The 13,891-nt window shown below is 43.3% G+C and overlaps 1 protein-coding gene across 4 annotated transcripts in view; it reads left to right on the top strand.

Moving 5' to 3' along the window:
* The window catches only part of chd8 (chromodomain helicase DNA binding protein 8), a 202,305-nt gene that overhangs the window by 155,636 nt on the left and 32,778 nt on the right, over positions 1-13,891 (top strand). For all 4 annotated transcript variants that reach the window (XM_084328043.1, XM_084328042.1, XM_084328041.1 and 1 more), the window contains exons 28-31: positions 3,727-3,830; positions 4,847-4,970; positions 6,090-6,165; positions 6,405-6,685. In XM_084328043.1, coding sequence (XP_084184169.1) covers positions 3,727-3,830; positions 4,847-4,970; positions 6,090-6,165; positions 6,405-6,685 — 585 coding nt within the window. The remainder of the gene's footprint in view (positions 1-3,726; positions 3,831-4,846; positions 4,971-6,089; positions 6,166-6,404; positions 6,686-13,891) is intronic.

Below are 13,891 nucleotides of genomic sequence, written 5' to 3'. Positions count from 1 at the left end.
AAAACGGACAATTTTTTACAAGGTGCTTAAAAAGTCCTTGAAATTCAAATCAACCATTCGCATTGAAAGTTTTGTTCATCCATGAAAAAAAAAATCTGAATCAAGAAATATTATAATTTTTTATCTAAAGTGTAACTAATTGTCGGAAATTGCTTAACCCTTTCTCTGCCACGCTTATATCCATCCTTATACCATCCTCTGCCAGCTCTATTTGTCTATGGAGATGTTCCCCTTCTTTGCAGGGCTATAACTTTTTAAATTGTATTGCTAAATTGACATTACTATGGCCCATTCAACGTCAAGTATCTATCGTTTAGGATGTAGCAACGTTCTACTTTTTCATTCACATATTCATACTAAAATACGGTCTAAAGTATAAATATGTTTTTATCGTTTTCTGCAGCATTCTGCAGAATGTGAGTTATAGCCCTAAATACATAGATCATCAAATGTAGTTTGATACCGATTGACGTCAGATAAAAAATTTCAATTGTACAAGGTCCTACACGTCATGCCTCATATCATCTGCTGGTGACCGGAGGGGGGGGGGGGGGGGGGGGTTTATAAGTCTGTGGCCGACCTTAAATCATTTATTTAGTATGGGTGATATGTTGATCGGAGCAGTGTGTATGTATAATAATAATCAAACACGCTGAAACTCACCGCAGCTTCCTCGTAGCGTTGGGCGATCAGCGTGGAGCAGAAAGTTCGCTATTATGGGATGTCGATCTAGTTGGTCCAGTTCCAGGTTGTATAATACTATATACGTCCAGATCATGTTGTTTATCGAGTTATTGGCAACGGATCGCTATCCAGTGTATCAAGCTGGAGTCCCGCTAGCGATAGCGAGTGGCCGGACGAAATATGGGTGAGCACCACTTCCGGCGCGTCACTTCCGGTTTTGGCGATTCGCCGATCGGCCACCAGATGGCGGTCTTGAACCGTTGGAGAGTTGAGAGGAGATCAACAGCAAGTCTCAAGTCTCCGTGGGTGAAATATGATTGCCATGACAGATTTTTTAAATATTGATCTCAAAGACGCTGTACAACGTCATTGGCAGATTAAGCATGGCGAGCAATGACGTCTAAAGTCGTCCTTGGCGATTAAAGGGTTAAGCCATAAATATTGGATAAAAAAAAAATTATAAAAAAAAACAGCATTTAAAAGTGAATTGTATCCTTTTTAAATACCCTTTTGAAAATGGAAAATAGTGCTTAGAAAAGTACTTGAAAGTCCTTGAATTTGGGGCTGCTAAGTGGCGCAGTGGGCAACTAACGCAGGAGATGCTGGTATCGAGCCCAGCTCTCGGCGTTGCTACCAGCTTGGCTGGTCGTTCATACTAATACAATTGGCAGTATTAGAGTGTGGGAAAGCCGGTGGGTGGGGATTGGACGTTGTGGACAGCGACTCCTGCAGGTCGGTTGGTGCGCCTGTACAGCAGAATCAGGAAGTATCGGGGGCAGCGCGAGCCTCCCACGCGTTACTCCTCGCCACTGAGAGATGCGCTGTTCAGGTGAAAAGATCCGACAGCTGCCTTCTCGTGTACCGGAGGGGACACGTGATTCAAGGCTTGGTCCTCACTGCAGCCGACCTGTGGGAGGCATAGTCTAGCAACGTTCGAGACAGGGGAGGGGAGAATTGAAGGGAGAATTGGCGAGGCGAAATTGGGATGGGAGAAAAATTGAAAAATAGGGAGAAAAAGTAGATTAAAAAAAAATTAAAATCCTTGAATAAAATTTTGCAATGTCTGTGGGAACCCTGTTAACACTTTAATCGCCGTTGACGCTGGAACACGTCATTCCCCGCCATGCTCATTCTGCCGAAGACGCTGGACAGCGTCTTTGATATCAATATTTCAAAAATCTGTGATAGAAATCATATTTCTCCCCCGGAGACATGAGATGTACTGGTGAGCCCCTATCAACTCTCTAACGGTTCAAGAGCGCCATCTGGTGGCCGATTGGCGGATCGCCCAGGGAAGAAACAGGAAGTGGAAGCTGGTGCTCATTTCAATTTGGTCCGATCACGACGGATAGTGATCCGTTACCAATAACTCGATAAGCAACATGATTTGGACGTATATACTATTATACAACCTGGAAATGGATCGGATATTTCGACATCCCATAATAGAAAAAATTCTGTTCCACGCTCATCTCCCAACGGCGAGAGGAAGCTACGGTGAGTTTCAGCATTATTTTGTAATGTCTTCTATACTAACTGCTCTAATGATCATATCACCCACACTAGATGAATGATATAACGTTGTCCACGGAATTATAAACGACCCCCCCCCCCCCCCCCATCCGGTCATCATCAGATCATACGTAGTAACTTCTAGAAGTACGTCCATTTGAAATTTTTTATCTCGCACAGATTCCTACCAAACTGTATTTGATCATCAATATAATGCATTTAGGGCTATAAATCAAGTTCTGGAGAAAGCTGCAGAAAACGATAAAAACATACTTATACTTTAGACCAGGGGTCAGCAACCTTTTTGACATGGAGTGCCTGTTTGAAATATAGTTGTAACTAGTGTGCCTCAACAATATTCCATGCATCGTAATTTTTTTTCTCATAATCAGGTCTTTTTAATGATAATTTTTACATTATTACATCATTATTGTTATTGTTATTATTAACAATATTATTATGATGGTTGCATCAACCCTAAATCTGAGTTGGGGGGGGGGGGGATGCAATGCAGACAAACAGCTGCATACAGTGCGACCATTTCACTCACATTTGCCCATTCATTTTTGGACACATCACACACCATTGGTGTGTGTACTGTACGTGTGCTGTCATAGCTCCACCTACAGGCCTAATGGAGAACACCAGGATGTGAATGGAGGGTGAATGTGAGGTATACCGTGTAAATAAGTTTTGATTGATCGCAAGACTACACTGTAAAAAAATATATAATAATAAGTTACCAGAACTTACAAATATTGAGTTCAGTTACTGTGCATTAAGGTTTTCAATCCATAATAAGTTAACAGAAAAATAAGTACACAACCACATTATTTCAACCTAATAAAACTATGTTTATTGTCATTGTTTTAAGAACACAAGTTTACTTGGTAATACTCACATTTTGAGTAAGAAAAATGGCTTTTAACATGTGCAATGTTCAATGAAATAGTAAAATAAATAATACAATTTGTTGATTAATCCCACTGGTCACAATGGTGACCGTAATAATGTTTTTGTTATAAGGCTCTGCAAATGTTACTGAATGATGTAGCAATGTATTTCCAGCTAAATTGAAATAATAAACAAATAAAGGGTCTCAATTAAATATGTGGTAGTAAAAAGAACCTGTGGGAGGATTTCAACAAGATAAATGCGACAACAGTGCAAAATATTTCACTATTATATAAAAAAAAAAAAAATTATAATTATATTTTTTTTTATTTATTTATTTTTTGCTGCCCCCCCCCCCTATGCAGGCACGCGTGCCTAGGGTTGCCTACCCCTGCTTTAGACCGTATTTTAGTATGAATATGTGAATGAAAAAGTATAACGTTGCTACACCCTGAACAATAGATATAGGACGTTGAATGGGCCATAGTAATGTCAATTTAGCAATACAATTTAAAAAGTTATAGCCCTGCAAAGAAGGGGAACGTCTCCATGTTAAATAGGGCTGGCGAGGGATGGTAAATTATGAATTTAACCCCGGCGATCAAAGTGTTAACTTGAACTTTGACCTTTCTGCAGGGATGTTGACAACTGGATGCCGGACATGGAACAGCAGGAGGTGCCGGCAGGCTGGTGGGACACAGACGCGGACCGCTCCCTGCTGGTCGGGGTCTTCAAACACGGTAATGTGTCCTCTGTGTGAGGGTTCCTAACATGACTGCCCCCTGCTGGTCGGAGTTCAAACACGGTAATATGTCCTCTGTGTGAGGGTTCCTAACATGACCGCCCCCTGCTGGTCGGGGTCTTCAAACACGGTAATGTGTCCTCTGTGTGAGGGTTCCTAACATGTAGGTGATGTAACTGTTGTTAGACCATGTATTGCAGTAGGTTTGAGGTTGAGGGTCCGCCGCTGTGCAGCACCATTGGCGCAGTTTGGGGTTCAGTGCCTTGCTCATTTGTGTTTTCAGTAGTGATATCAAGGTTCTGTAATACCAGCTGGTGTCTGGTTACCTGCTCACAGCTGAAATGCACCTTCCTGTTGATGCCAGACATTGAACCAGCAACCTCGTTAGTGCCTCCAACATGGAGCTCAGCCTGTTATTAACTGTGTCTTTTAGGGGTGCGAATCGCCAGAGACCTCACGATACGATACTATCACGATACTTGCGTCACGATACGATAGTATCGCGATACTAAATATATCGCGATACGCTGAGTGAAAATGTTTAATCAAATTTAATGTATTACCTTTTTTCAACTGCAAAGTAAAACGTTGTCAACATGTTTTATCTAATAAAATAAAGTTCAGTCTGTTCATCTCACTTCAATAATTTTTATTGCAGAACATGTTATTTTCTTAAGCAGACAGATGTAAACACTGTAATCTGTGTTGCATGTACCTGACAAACTGAACTGTTTGTATTAGTCATATTCCAACTTAGCTGAATGCACATGTGTGCGTGTGTGGACTACTGTACTATTACAGGTATTGAAATGAACAATGCAACTTCCTTATACAAAAAAATATATATAATCTTTTTTTAAATTTAAATTTTATGAATACCGGTAATTAAATATCGATACTTGTATCGCCACGCAAAGTATCGCGATACTACTACGTATCGATTTCCCCCCCCACCCCTAGTGTCTTTGTGTGTGTGTATTAATCCCGCTCTTCTCCCTCTCTGTGCGTTGCTAGGCTACGAGATGTACACCACCATGCGCGCAGACCCCTGCCTCTGCTTCCTGGAGCGAGCTGGTCGCCCTGACGACAAGGCCATCGACGCCGAGCAGCACACCGGCGATGCCGAGCTCGGAGAGGAGTGAGTTCTGCAGAACAACCTAATCAATACTTCATCGTGATTCACAGATTATTGATTACCTAAACATCGTCTTGTTGATTGTATTTATTATTACTGAAAGGCTTGAATAGATGCGAAAATGTGGGATTGTTATAAGGAAGCTCAAGCTGCAGCATCTATTTTGACACATACCTTTCAAATGTATGTAGATCTGAATTGTACAAGATATAGACCTGTTCGCTGCAATGACCAACTGAGCACACCTGAGCACACACACAACACACACACATTGTATACGCTCACACACTAACAGTCACTTTAGCATGAACACACACACACATGCTGCACACGCTCACACTCAACGGTCACTTTACACAATGAAAAGGTCACTTTAAAAAATTTAAGAACGGGAGTGGTTCTTGTATAGTAAATAGATGGATATAGCAAGATAGCATAACGATATATAGTATAACTGTAGATTGTATAGTATAGCATTGTATAGTAGTGTACATAGACCCAGTGCCTCATCCGTAGCTAACATTGTATTGCACTATCGCAGGACCTTAGCATGTCTTACCATGCTTTTTGTAAACTTTATGTACAAGATACCTGTTATGTCTTATTCTTATTACTTGTATTATTGCACAAATGTCTTATTCTCATTCCTATTCTTATTACTTGTATTATTGCACAATCGCTGCGGGCATGACCCCCCGCATTTCACTGTATGCTTGTATGCCGTGACAAATAAAACTCTTGACTTGACTTGAGTCACGTGACTGAGTTGCCCCCTACCTGCGCGAGCTCCTGCGCTAAATTAAAGTTTAACAGGGCTCTATGGAGAAACCATAGTTGTTTCAAACTAAATCATCTGGATGTCATTTAGCCAAATCAGCATGGCTAAATGTGTTAAACCTTTTACATGTCTAGCTTTGGCATGGGTTGATTGTTTAGATTGCTAGCATGGCTAACAAATGCAAATATATTGTAGTCTGTTGTTCTGACCAGGATTACATACCTTTTGCCCCCTTGATGCGCGCACACAAGGAGTCTGATGTGGACAGTGAACAGGTCTATTGTAGTAGCAATTCTGCACGTTCCACATCTGACCTGTTCGGTGTTTTTTGGTGTCTTCTGCAGTCCTGACTATGACAAGTATTCCGAGGACCCGGAGTTCAAGCCCACTTCGAGGCACACCAAAGACCTTTACGACGAGGTAACAATCTAGAAGCCCATTACATCCAGCCCTTGTGTTTTTAGCTCTTAATATATTTATTTCCAGAAACTTAAGTGAATATCAACTGAAGGTAACTTATTTACTCAAATATCTCATCCGTAGTCAATAATATACATTCAAACTGGATCCATTCATGGATTTGATTGAATTCCTATTCTTCTCCATCACGGACAAATATAACGACATAACCACTAAACGTGCCCCCCCCCCCCGACCAGGGCGACTCTATGAACATGGACGAGGAGATCTCCGTGGTGGACAAGGCGGGGCCCCCAGTGGTCAGCAGCAGCGAGACCTTCTCCAGTCAGAGCGGAGCCTGCGATTGGCCCACCAGCTCGTCGCTCACGGCCCGCATGCGGCGGCTGATCACGGCCTACCAGCGTAGCTACCGGCGGGAGCAGCTGAAGATCGAGGCGGAGGCCAAGGGCGACCGGAGGCGCCGGCGCTGTGAGCAGGCCAGCAAGCTGAAGGAGATCGCCCGCCAGGAGCGCCAGCAGAGGTACCGCGTCCGGGTTGTAGTTTTTAGATTGTATTGGGAAAATTACAAGTATCATACATGGCAATCAAGTATCATAATAATAATAATAACTTTATTTGTATAGCACCTTTCATACAGGGGATTGCAGTTCAAAGTGCTTTCAGTAAGAAATAAGACATAAAATCAAGTCAAGTCAAGAGTTTTATTTGTCACAGCATACAAGTATACAATGAAATGCGGGTGGTCTTGCCCGCAACAATGTGCAATACAGTGGTACAACATGTAATAGAATCCAATAAAAAACAACATTGTGCAATAAACGGGTAACAGGTAGCATGGTGCGACATCTCGGTATCTGTACATAGTTATTTACAGGGCATATAGGACATGCTAGGTAGCTTAGGTAGTGAAATACACTGTTACTGTTGTTATACTAATTTAAAGTGACCTTTCCTTTTTGGCCATAAGTGTGGGCGTGTGCGGCATGAGTGTGTGTCTGCTCATGTTAAAGTGTTAAAGTGGCTGCTAGTGTGTGAGCGTGCACAGCGTGCGTGTCGTGTGTGTGCTTGTGTGTGGATAGATCAGTGTTCTGTGGCACTCAGTGTTCATTGTTCAAGGCTCTGATGGCCTGGGGGAAGAAGCTGAGCCTAAGCCTCTCTGTCCTAGTAGCTGGGGTTCGCAGGCGTCTGCCTGACCTCAGCAGCTGGAACAGGCTGTTATTGGGGTGATGGGGGTCTTTCATTATTCTGCAGGCTCTGGATTTGCACCTCTTGTTGTATAGAACCTGCAGGGGAGGTAGTGCAATACCCGTGGTACGCTCGGCTGAGCGCACCACTCTCTGTAGGGCCTTCTTGTCCTGTGCCGTGCTGTTTCCATACCAGGCAGTGATGTTTCCAGTCAAGATGCTCTCTACAGCTCCGGAGTAGAAGGACTGGAGTATCTTCCCCGATACTCTGAACTTCCTTAACTGTCTCAGGTGGTAGAGGCGCTGCTTCGCCTTTTTTACGACTGTGTCTATGTGTGTTGACCATGTCAGATCCTCTGAGATGTGGACCCCCAGGTACTTAAAGCTGCTCACCCTGTCCACGGTGGCCCCGTTTATCATCAGTGGTGTGTGTGTCTCCTGCTGTCCTCTCCTATGATCCACGATCAGCTCCTTGGTTTTACCAATGTTCAGGAGCAGGCTGTTGTCCTGGCACCAGCGTTCCAGTACCTCAACCTCCTCCCGGTAGGCCTTCTCGTCGTTTTCCGAGATCAGCCCCACCACCACTGTGTCGTCTGCAAACTTCACTATGGAGTTGGAGCTGAACTTGGCCACACAATCGTGTGTGTAGAGTGAGTACAGCAGGGGGCTCAGAACACAGCCCTGGGGGGACCCGATGCTCAGGGTGATGGTGTTGGAGGTCTGACCCCCCACCCTGACCGCCTGGGGTCTTTCACTCAGAAAGTCCAGTACCCAGGCGCTCAGGGCGGAGCTCAGACCCAGCTCGATCAGCTTGTCCACCAGTCTGGTGGGGACTATGGTGTTGAACGCTGAGCTGTAGTCAATGAACAACAGTCTCACATAGCCCCCCTTCTGACGGTCAAGGTGAGAGAGGGTGCTGTGCAGTACCTGGGAGACCGCATCGTCAGTGGACCTGTTTGTCCTGTATGCAAATTGCATAGGGTCCATATCACTGGGGAGGGAGGCACAAATGTCAGAGGTGAGTGCCACCGGTCTGTAGTCATTGAGACATGTTGGGGAGGGTTTCTTCGGTACAGGGATGATGGTAGACATCTTGAAGCAGGCAGGGACCACTGACTCCGCTAGGGATTGATTAAATATGGCGGTGAACACCGGGGCTAGCTGGTTGGCACAGGACTTAAGTATGCGTCCTGTTATACCATCTGGGCTTGCCGCTTTCCTGGTGTTCACCTGCATAAATGCTCTTCTCACACTGTGTTCCGACAACGAGAGAGCGTCCCCGCCCCCCCGCGGTTGCCCCCCCCCCCTCCACAACAGCCGGTGCGCCAGTGACGTCACTAGCCGGAGAGCTAGCAGCGCCACTGTCTACACCAAACCGAGCGTAGAAAGAGTTGAGCTTGTCCGCGAGAGAGGCGTCGTCGCTCCCCATTGAGGGGGCGCTGACTTTGTAGTCAGTTATTGTCTTCAGTCCCCGCCATAAGCCTCTTGTGTCGTTTTGTGCCATTTGTGTCTCCAGTTTATCAGCATATGTCGGTGTAAAACAAGCAGCAAAGTGGGATAAAATAATGCAGATATATTAATCAAATCATATCAGAACCTCACATTCCAATAAGCTTCTTGAATTTCTGTAAATCTGTTACAAAACATGATAAAGGTCATAGTATGCACCCAGCGGATAGTGGTGCGTAGAAATTAAAGTAAAAATAAGTAAAATAATAGTCCATGGTGTTAGATCCTGATCAATCTGGCCAGTATCACGTCTTCTTGTGTTATCCTCTCTCCATCCAATTCCTCTGCGTTGTGTAATTTTAATGGTCCTGACGTCTCATATACTGGCTGAATATAATCCTTATCTCTCCCCGTTAGTACGATCCGCAAACCATAATAATTCTCCACCTTCGTAAGAATTCCACACTTTGACAACGTGAAATACCTTACAAGGAGAAGCAATGTTTATTTCTATAAACAGAAGCCTCAGCTCAGATGTTAACAGATTGTATTGTCCTTGAAAAGTCTATTCTAATGATCTTTCAGTGTGTTCAGTCTATCGTCCCTCTGCTATTCAGTCCAATAGTGGTCAGGCCTGGTCGTTAGCCAAGACCATCCTCGTGGTAGCCGAAGCTAATGATGATGTGGCATCCTTCCCCCCCCCCCCTCTGTGATAAGAGGAGAGAGTCTCTTGGTCTATTCCCTCCTGTGGGATTTGTTTCTTTTGGTCTGCCTCACACCCGGAAACACTGTTCGACTTATAGATCTTTGTCATAGCAACGATAGCCCCCGCCCCTCTCCTGGTTGTCATGCGATGCGTTGTCATGACAACTGCTAATAACCTTTCACACACATCAAAATGCAGTTTCTACTATCAACCTCCATCGCGCTCTGCCTCTGTGTCCACGTTATCTTTGTTGTGTCTTAGATCGGAATTCAAAACAAACACCCTGCTAACGCGGCCTGTGCCTGTGAAACCACTGGTTCACCACCGTCAATATCATCCCGTGATGATAATGATATTACCCTCTTAAAGCGTCTCTTTATATCAGTTTATAAACCAAATATACATTGAAAAAACCATAATTTTCTCTCAATGGCCTAATCATGGCCCTGTATTCCAGAGGATTGCACCTAAAGGCATTAATATTAATCATGATGATAATACATGTATTTTATATATATATATATATATATATATATATATATATATATATATATATATATGTAGACTGTTCAGTTTTTTTTTTTTTTTTTTTTTTTTAAACTTAAATTTTTTATTAACATTTATTTAGACAGACAGCACTTACAAAAAATAAATAATAAAAAATGAAGAGACTAGTATCACAATAAAAACAAAAAGAAAAAACAGTGCACATAAATATTTACATGGGTATCACATGGTTAGTTGTCTGGTTCCCCTACTGTTGTTTTCTAGGTATTTGATACAAAGGCTGATTGTGTATCTCCCATAAACAGGCATAAACAGGTAATTCCTACTCAAAGACAATAAATGCTGACTAAGGTTTGTATGTGTGATCTGGGTCCAGAGACCCTCCTTGAGCTTCTTTCTTCCCTTCTCCTTCGTCCTTTTTTTTTTCTCTTGTTTATTAACTTTCACTTTGCCTTTTGTTTCACCCATACACAAACCACATCATCCCTGAATATTTAATATCACACCGTTAAACAGACATAAATAATAAGGTATAAAAGCATTCAGCACTTGTAATATCCCAAAAACAAAATAGATAATATTAACTAAAGTACAGGTGTGTGACATGGGTTCATAGACCCTGCTTGAACATCTTTCCTCCTTTACCCTTCGCTCTCTTGTGTTGCATTTGGTTCTTCCTCTGTGATGTCGTTCTCGTTCCTTTTATAATCCTCCCACTTTCCCCATCTTTCCCCAAATTTCTCTTCCTGTAACCTCAGCATGTGTGTTATCCTTTCCATATCCTGTATTTCTTCCACTATTCCTACCCATTTTGCTATTGTCGGTGGGTCTTCCTTATACCACAGTCTCGTTATTGCTTTTCTGGCCGCTATCAACATTATCTTTATTAAATATTTGTCCCCCCCTTGTATTCCCTCGTGTGTCAGGTCTCCTAAGTAAAGCACCAGTCCTGTTTGTGGTATCCCGTATCCTAATATTCTGATCATTGCTTCCCCTATCTCCTCCCAATACCCCTTCAGCTTCTGACATCCCCAGAATATGTGCGTGTGATTTGCCCCCTCCTTCCCACACATCCTCCAGCATGCTTTTTGTGTTGGTGCATATTTTCCCTTCAGCTCTGGGGTTATAAAGAATCTGATTATGTTTTTCCATCCAAATTCTTTCCATATTCTCGATCCTGTTGTTGAATGTTGTACCTCGCATATGTTCCCCGATTCCTTCCCTGTTATTTCTATATCTAGCTCTCTCTCCCATTTCTCCCTTATGTAATCGGTCGTGTGTCCCTTGCTGGTCATTATAGCCCGGTATATTGCTGATATTACTCTTCCTTGCCCCCCTTCGTATGCCCATACTATCATCTTTATTATTCCATTCTGTTCCTCGTCTTTGGCCCCCCTTATTTCTTTGTTGTAGTAGTCTCTAACCTGTAGATATCTGAAGTGGTCCCTGTTTTCTAGTCCAAATTTCTCCTTTAATTTTTGTAGTGTCTGCATTTCTCCCTTCTCTATCATTTTGCATATTGCTGTTGCCCCCCCCCCCCTCTCCCACCTTCTGAATCCATGGTCTAACCTCCCTGGTTTGAATCTCTTGTCATGTGCTACCCATCTCAGGACCCCTGACTGCTTCTCCAATTTGTGTGTTTTTACTACTCTGTTCCATATGGTCAAGGTGTATTTGGTGATTGGATCTAATAGTCCCTCTTTTTCTTTAAATAGTTCCCTATCCCCCACCAGAGCTTGTACCTTGTATCCCTCCCCTTCTTTTTCAATGTCTTTCCATCTTGCCTCATATCTGTCGTTACACCAGCACGTCACTGCTCTCAGTTGTGCTGCATAGTAATAATCTTGTAGGCTGGGTACTGCCATCCCTCCCTCTTCCTTTGGTAGTTGTAGTGTTTTATATCTGACCCGTGGTCTTCTCCCCGCCCATATGAACCTCGATATCAGTCTGTCCCACTCCCTGAATTGATTCTGTGGTATTTGTATCGGTAGTGACTGGAATAGGTACAGTAACCTTGATAGTATGTTCATTTTAATGACCTCTATTCTTGAATTGAAGTCCAAGGGCATTACTGTCCATCTCTCTAGGTCTCTCTTGATGTTCTGATTTATCTGTGTATAATTCGCCTCAAACAGTTTCTCCACCCCTCTCGTGATGTTCACCCCTAAGTATTTAATCTTGTCCATGTCCCATCTTATCCCGTACTGTTCTCTAATTTCCGTCGTTGGAGAGTAGTTCCATGCTAAGGTCTGTGTCTTTGTCACGTTTAGTTTGTATCCTGAGTAGTGACCATATTCCTTCAGTAGATCCATCAGTGCCGGGAAGCTCTTTTCTGGTTGCCTCATGTATACTATCACGTCGTCTGCAAATAAGCCTAGTTTATATTCCGTTCCCTTTATCCTTACTCCCTTGATGTCCTCGGTCTGCCTGATCAGTTGTGCCAGTGGTTCTATGAAAACGGCGAAGAGCGTCTGTGAGAGACAACATCCCTGTCTGGTAGCCCTCTCTAATCTGATTCTATCCGTCAAGCTGCCATTCACCTTAACCCTCGCTGTCGGCTCTTGATATAGCGCCTTGATCATCTTCATCGCCCTCCCGTTCAGTCCGAACCTCATCAATGTTTTATATAAAAATGTCCAGCTCACACTGTCGAACGCTTTTTCTGCATCTAGGCTAATCAGTACCGCGCTACCCCCTTGTTTTTGTATCTCCTCTACTATGTGTAATGTCTTTCTCACGTTGTCCTGTGTCTGTCTCCCTTTAATAAATCCAGTTTGATCTTCATCTATAATGTCTGGCATAAACGTCTCAAATCTTTTTGATATTATCGATGTATACATCTTGTAATCTACGTTGAGTATGGACACAGGTCTGAAACTACTACATAATTCCCTATCCTTCCCTTCCTTCGGTATCGTGGTGATTATGGCTTCCTTCCACGAGGGGGGCATTTTCCCCTCTTCCATCGTGTGTCTGAACGCCGCCCCTAACATGGGTGCTAATTCAGTTCTAAATGTCTTGTAGAATTCCGATGGGAATCCGTCGCTCCCCGGAGACTTGTTGTTTTTAGCTCTACTAATTGCATCTTCCAGTTCTTGTTCCGTAATTATTTTATTTAACTCTTCATTCTGTTCTTTCCCTATCGATGGTAACTCTAGCTTCTCCAGATATGCTTCTATTTCCTCTTCTCCCGCTGCTTTTGGCTGTGTGTATAATTTCTCATAGTATTCTCTAAATGTCCTCTCTATTTCAGCTGGGTCCCTCAATATTTCATTAGTCTTTGTATCCCTTATTGTGTGTATCGCGTTCAACTTCTGTTGCGTTCTAATTCTCCTAGCCAACAGTCTGGTCGCTTTTGGTCCCCCTTCATAGTACGTTTGTTTCATGAACCTCGCTTTCTTTTCTATTTCCGTCAATAATTCCCTATTTATCCTGGCCTTTACTTCTTTGATTTCTCCGAGCGTTTCCTGTTCTTTTGATATCTGGTGTCTCCCCTCTAGCTTCTTTAGCTTCCCTATCAGATTGTGATATGTCTCCGTTCTGGCCTTCTTCAGCATTGCTGTTTTTTCCATCAATTTCCCCCTTATCACTACCTTCAGTGTGTCCCATAGAATGTTCGGGTCTACCGCCCCGTTGTCATTTTCTTCCTTATATCTGGCTATCTCCTCCTTGATCTGACTCACCACCCCTTTGTTATTTAATATTCCTACATTTCGTCTCCAAATCGTGTTCCTCCGTCTCCCTTCTAGATCTACTGTCAGATATATGGCACTGTGATCCGATATGTCCGCCACTCCTATACTGCTCTCCCGTGCCCTGTAACTGTCCCCCGTCGTCATCAAAAAGTAGTCTATTCTCGCATACGTCACGTGTGGGTGTG

Source organism: Notolepis coatsorum, assembly GCF_963971535.1.
Source record: "Notolepis coatsorum genome assembly, chromosome: 13".
Lineage (NCBI taxonomy): Eukaryota > Metazoa > Chordata > Actinopteri > Aulopiformes > Paralepididae > Notolepis > Notolepis coatsorum.
This window is presented reverse-complemented; position numbering and strand designations above follow the sequence as displayed.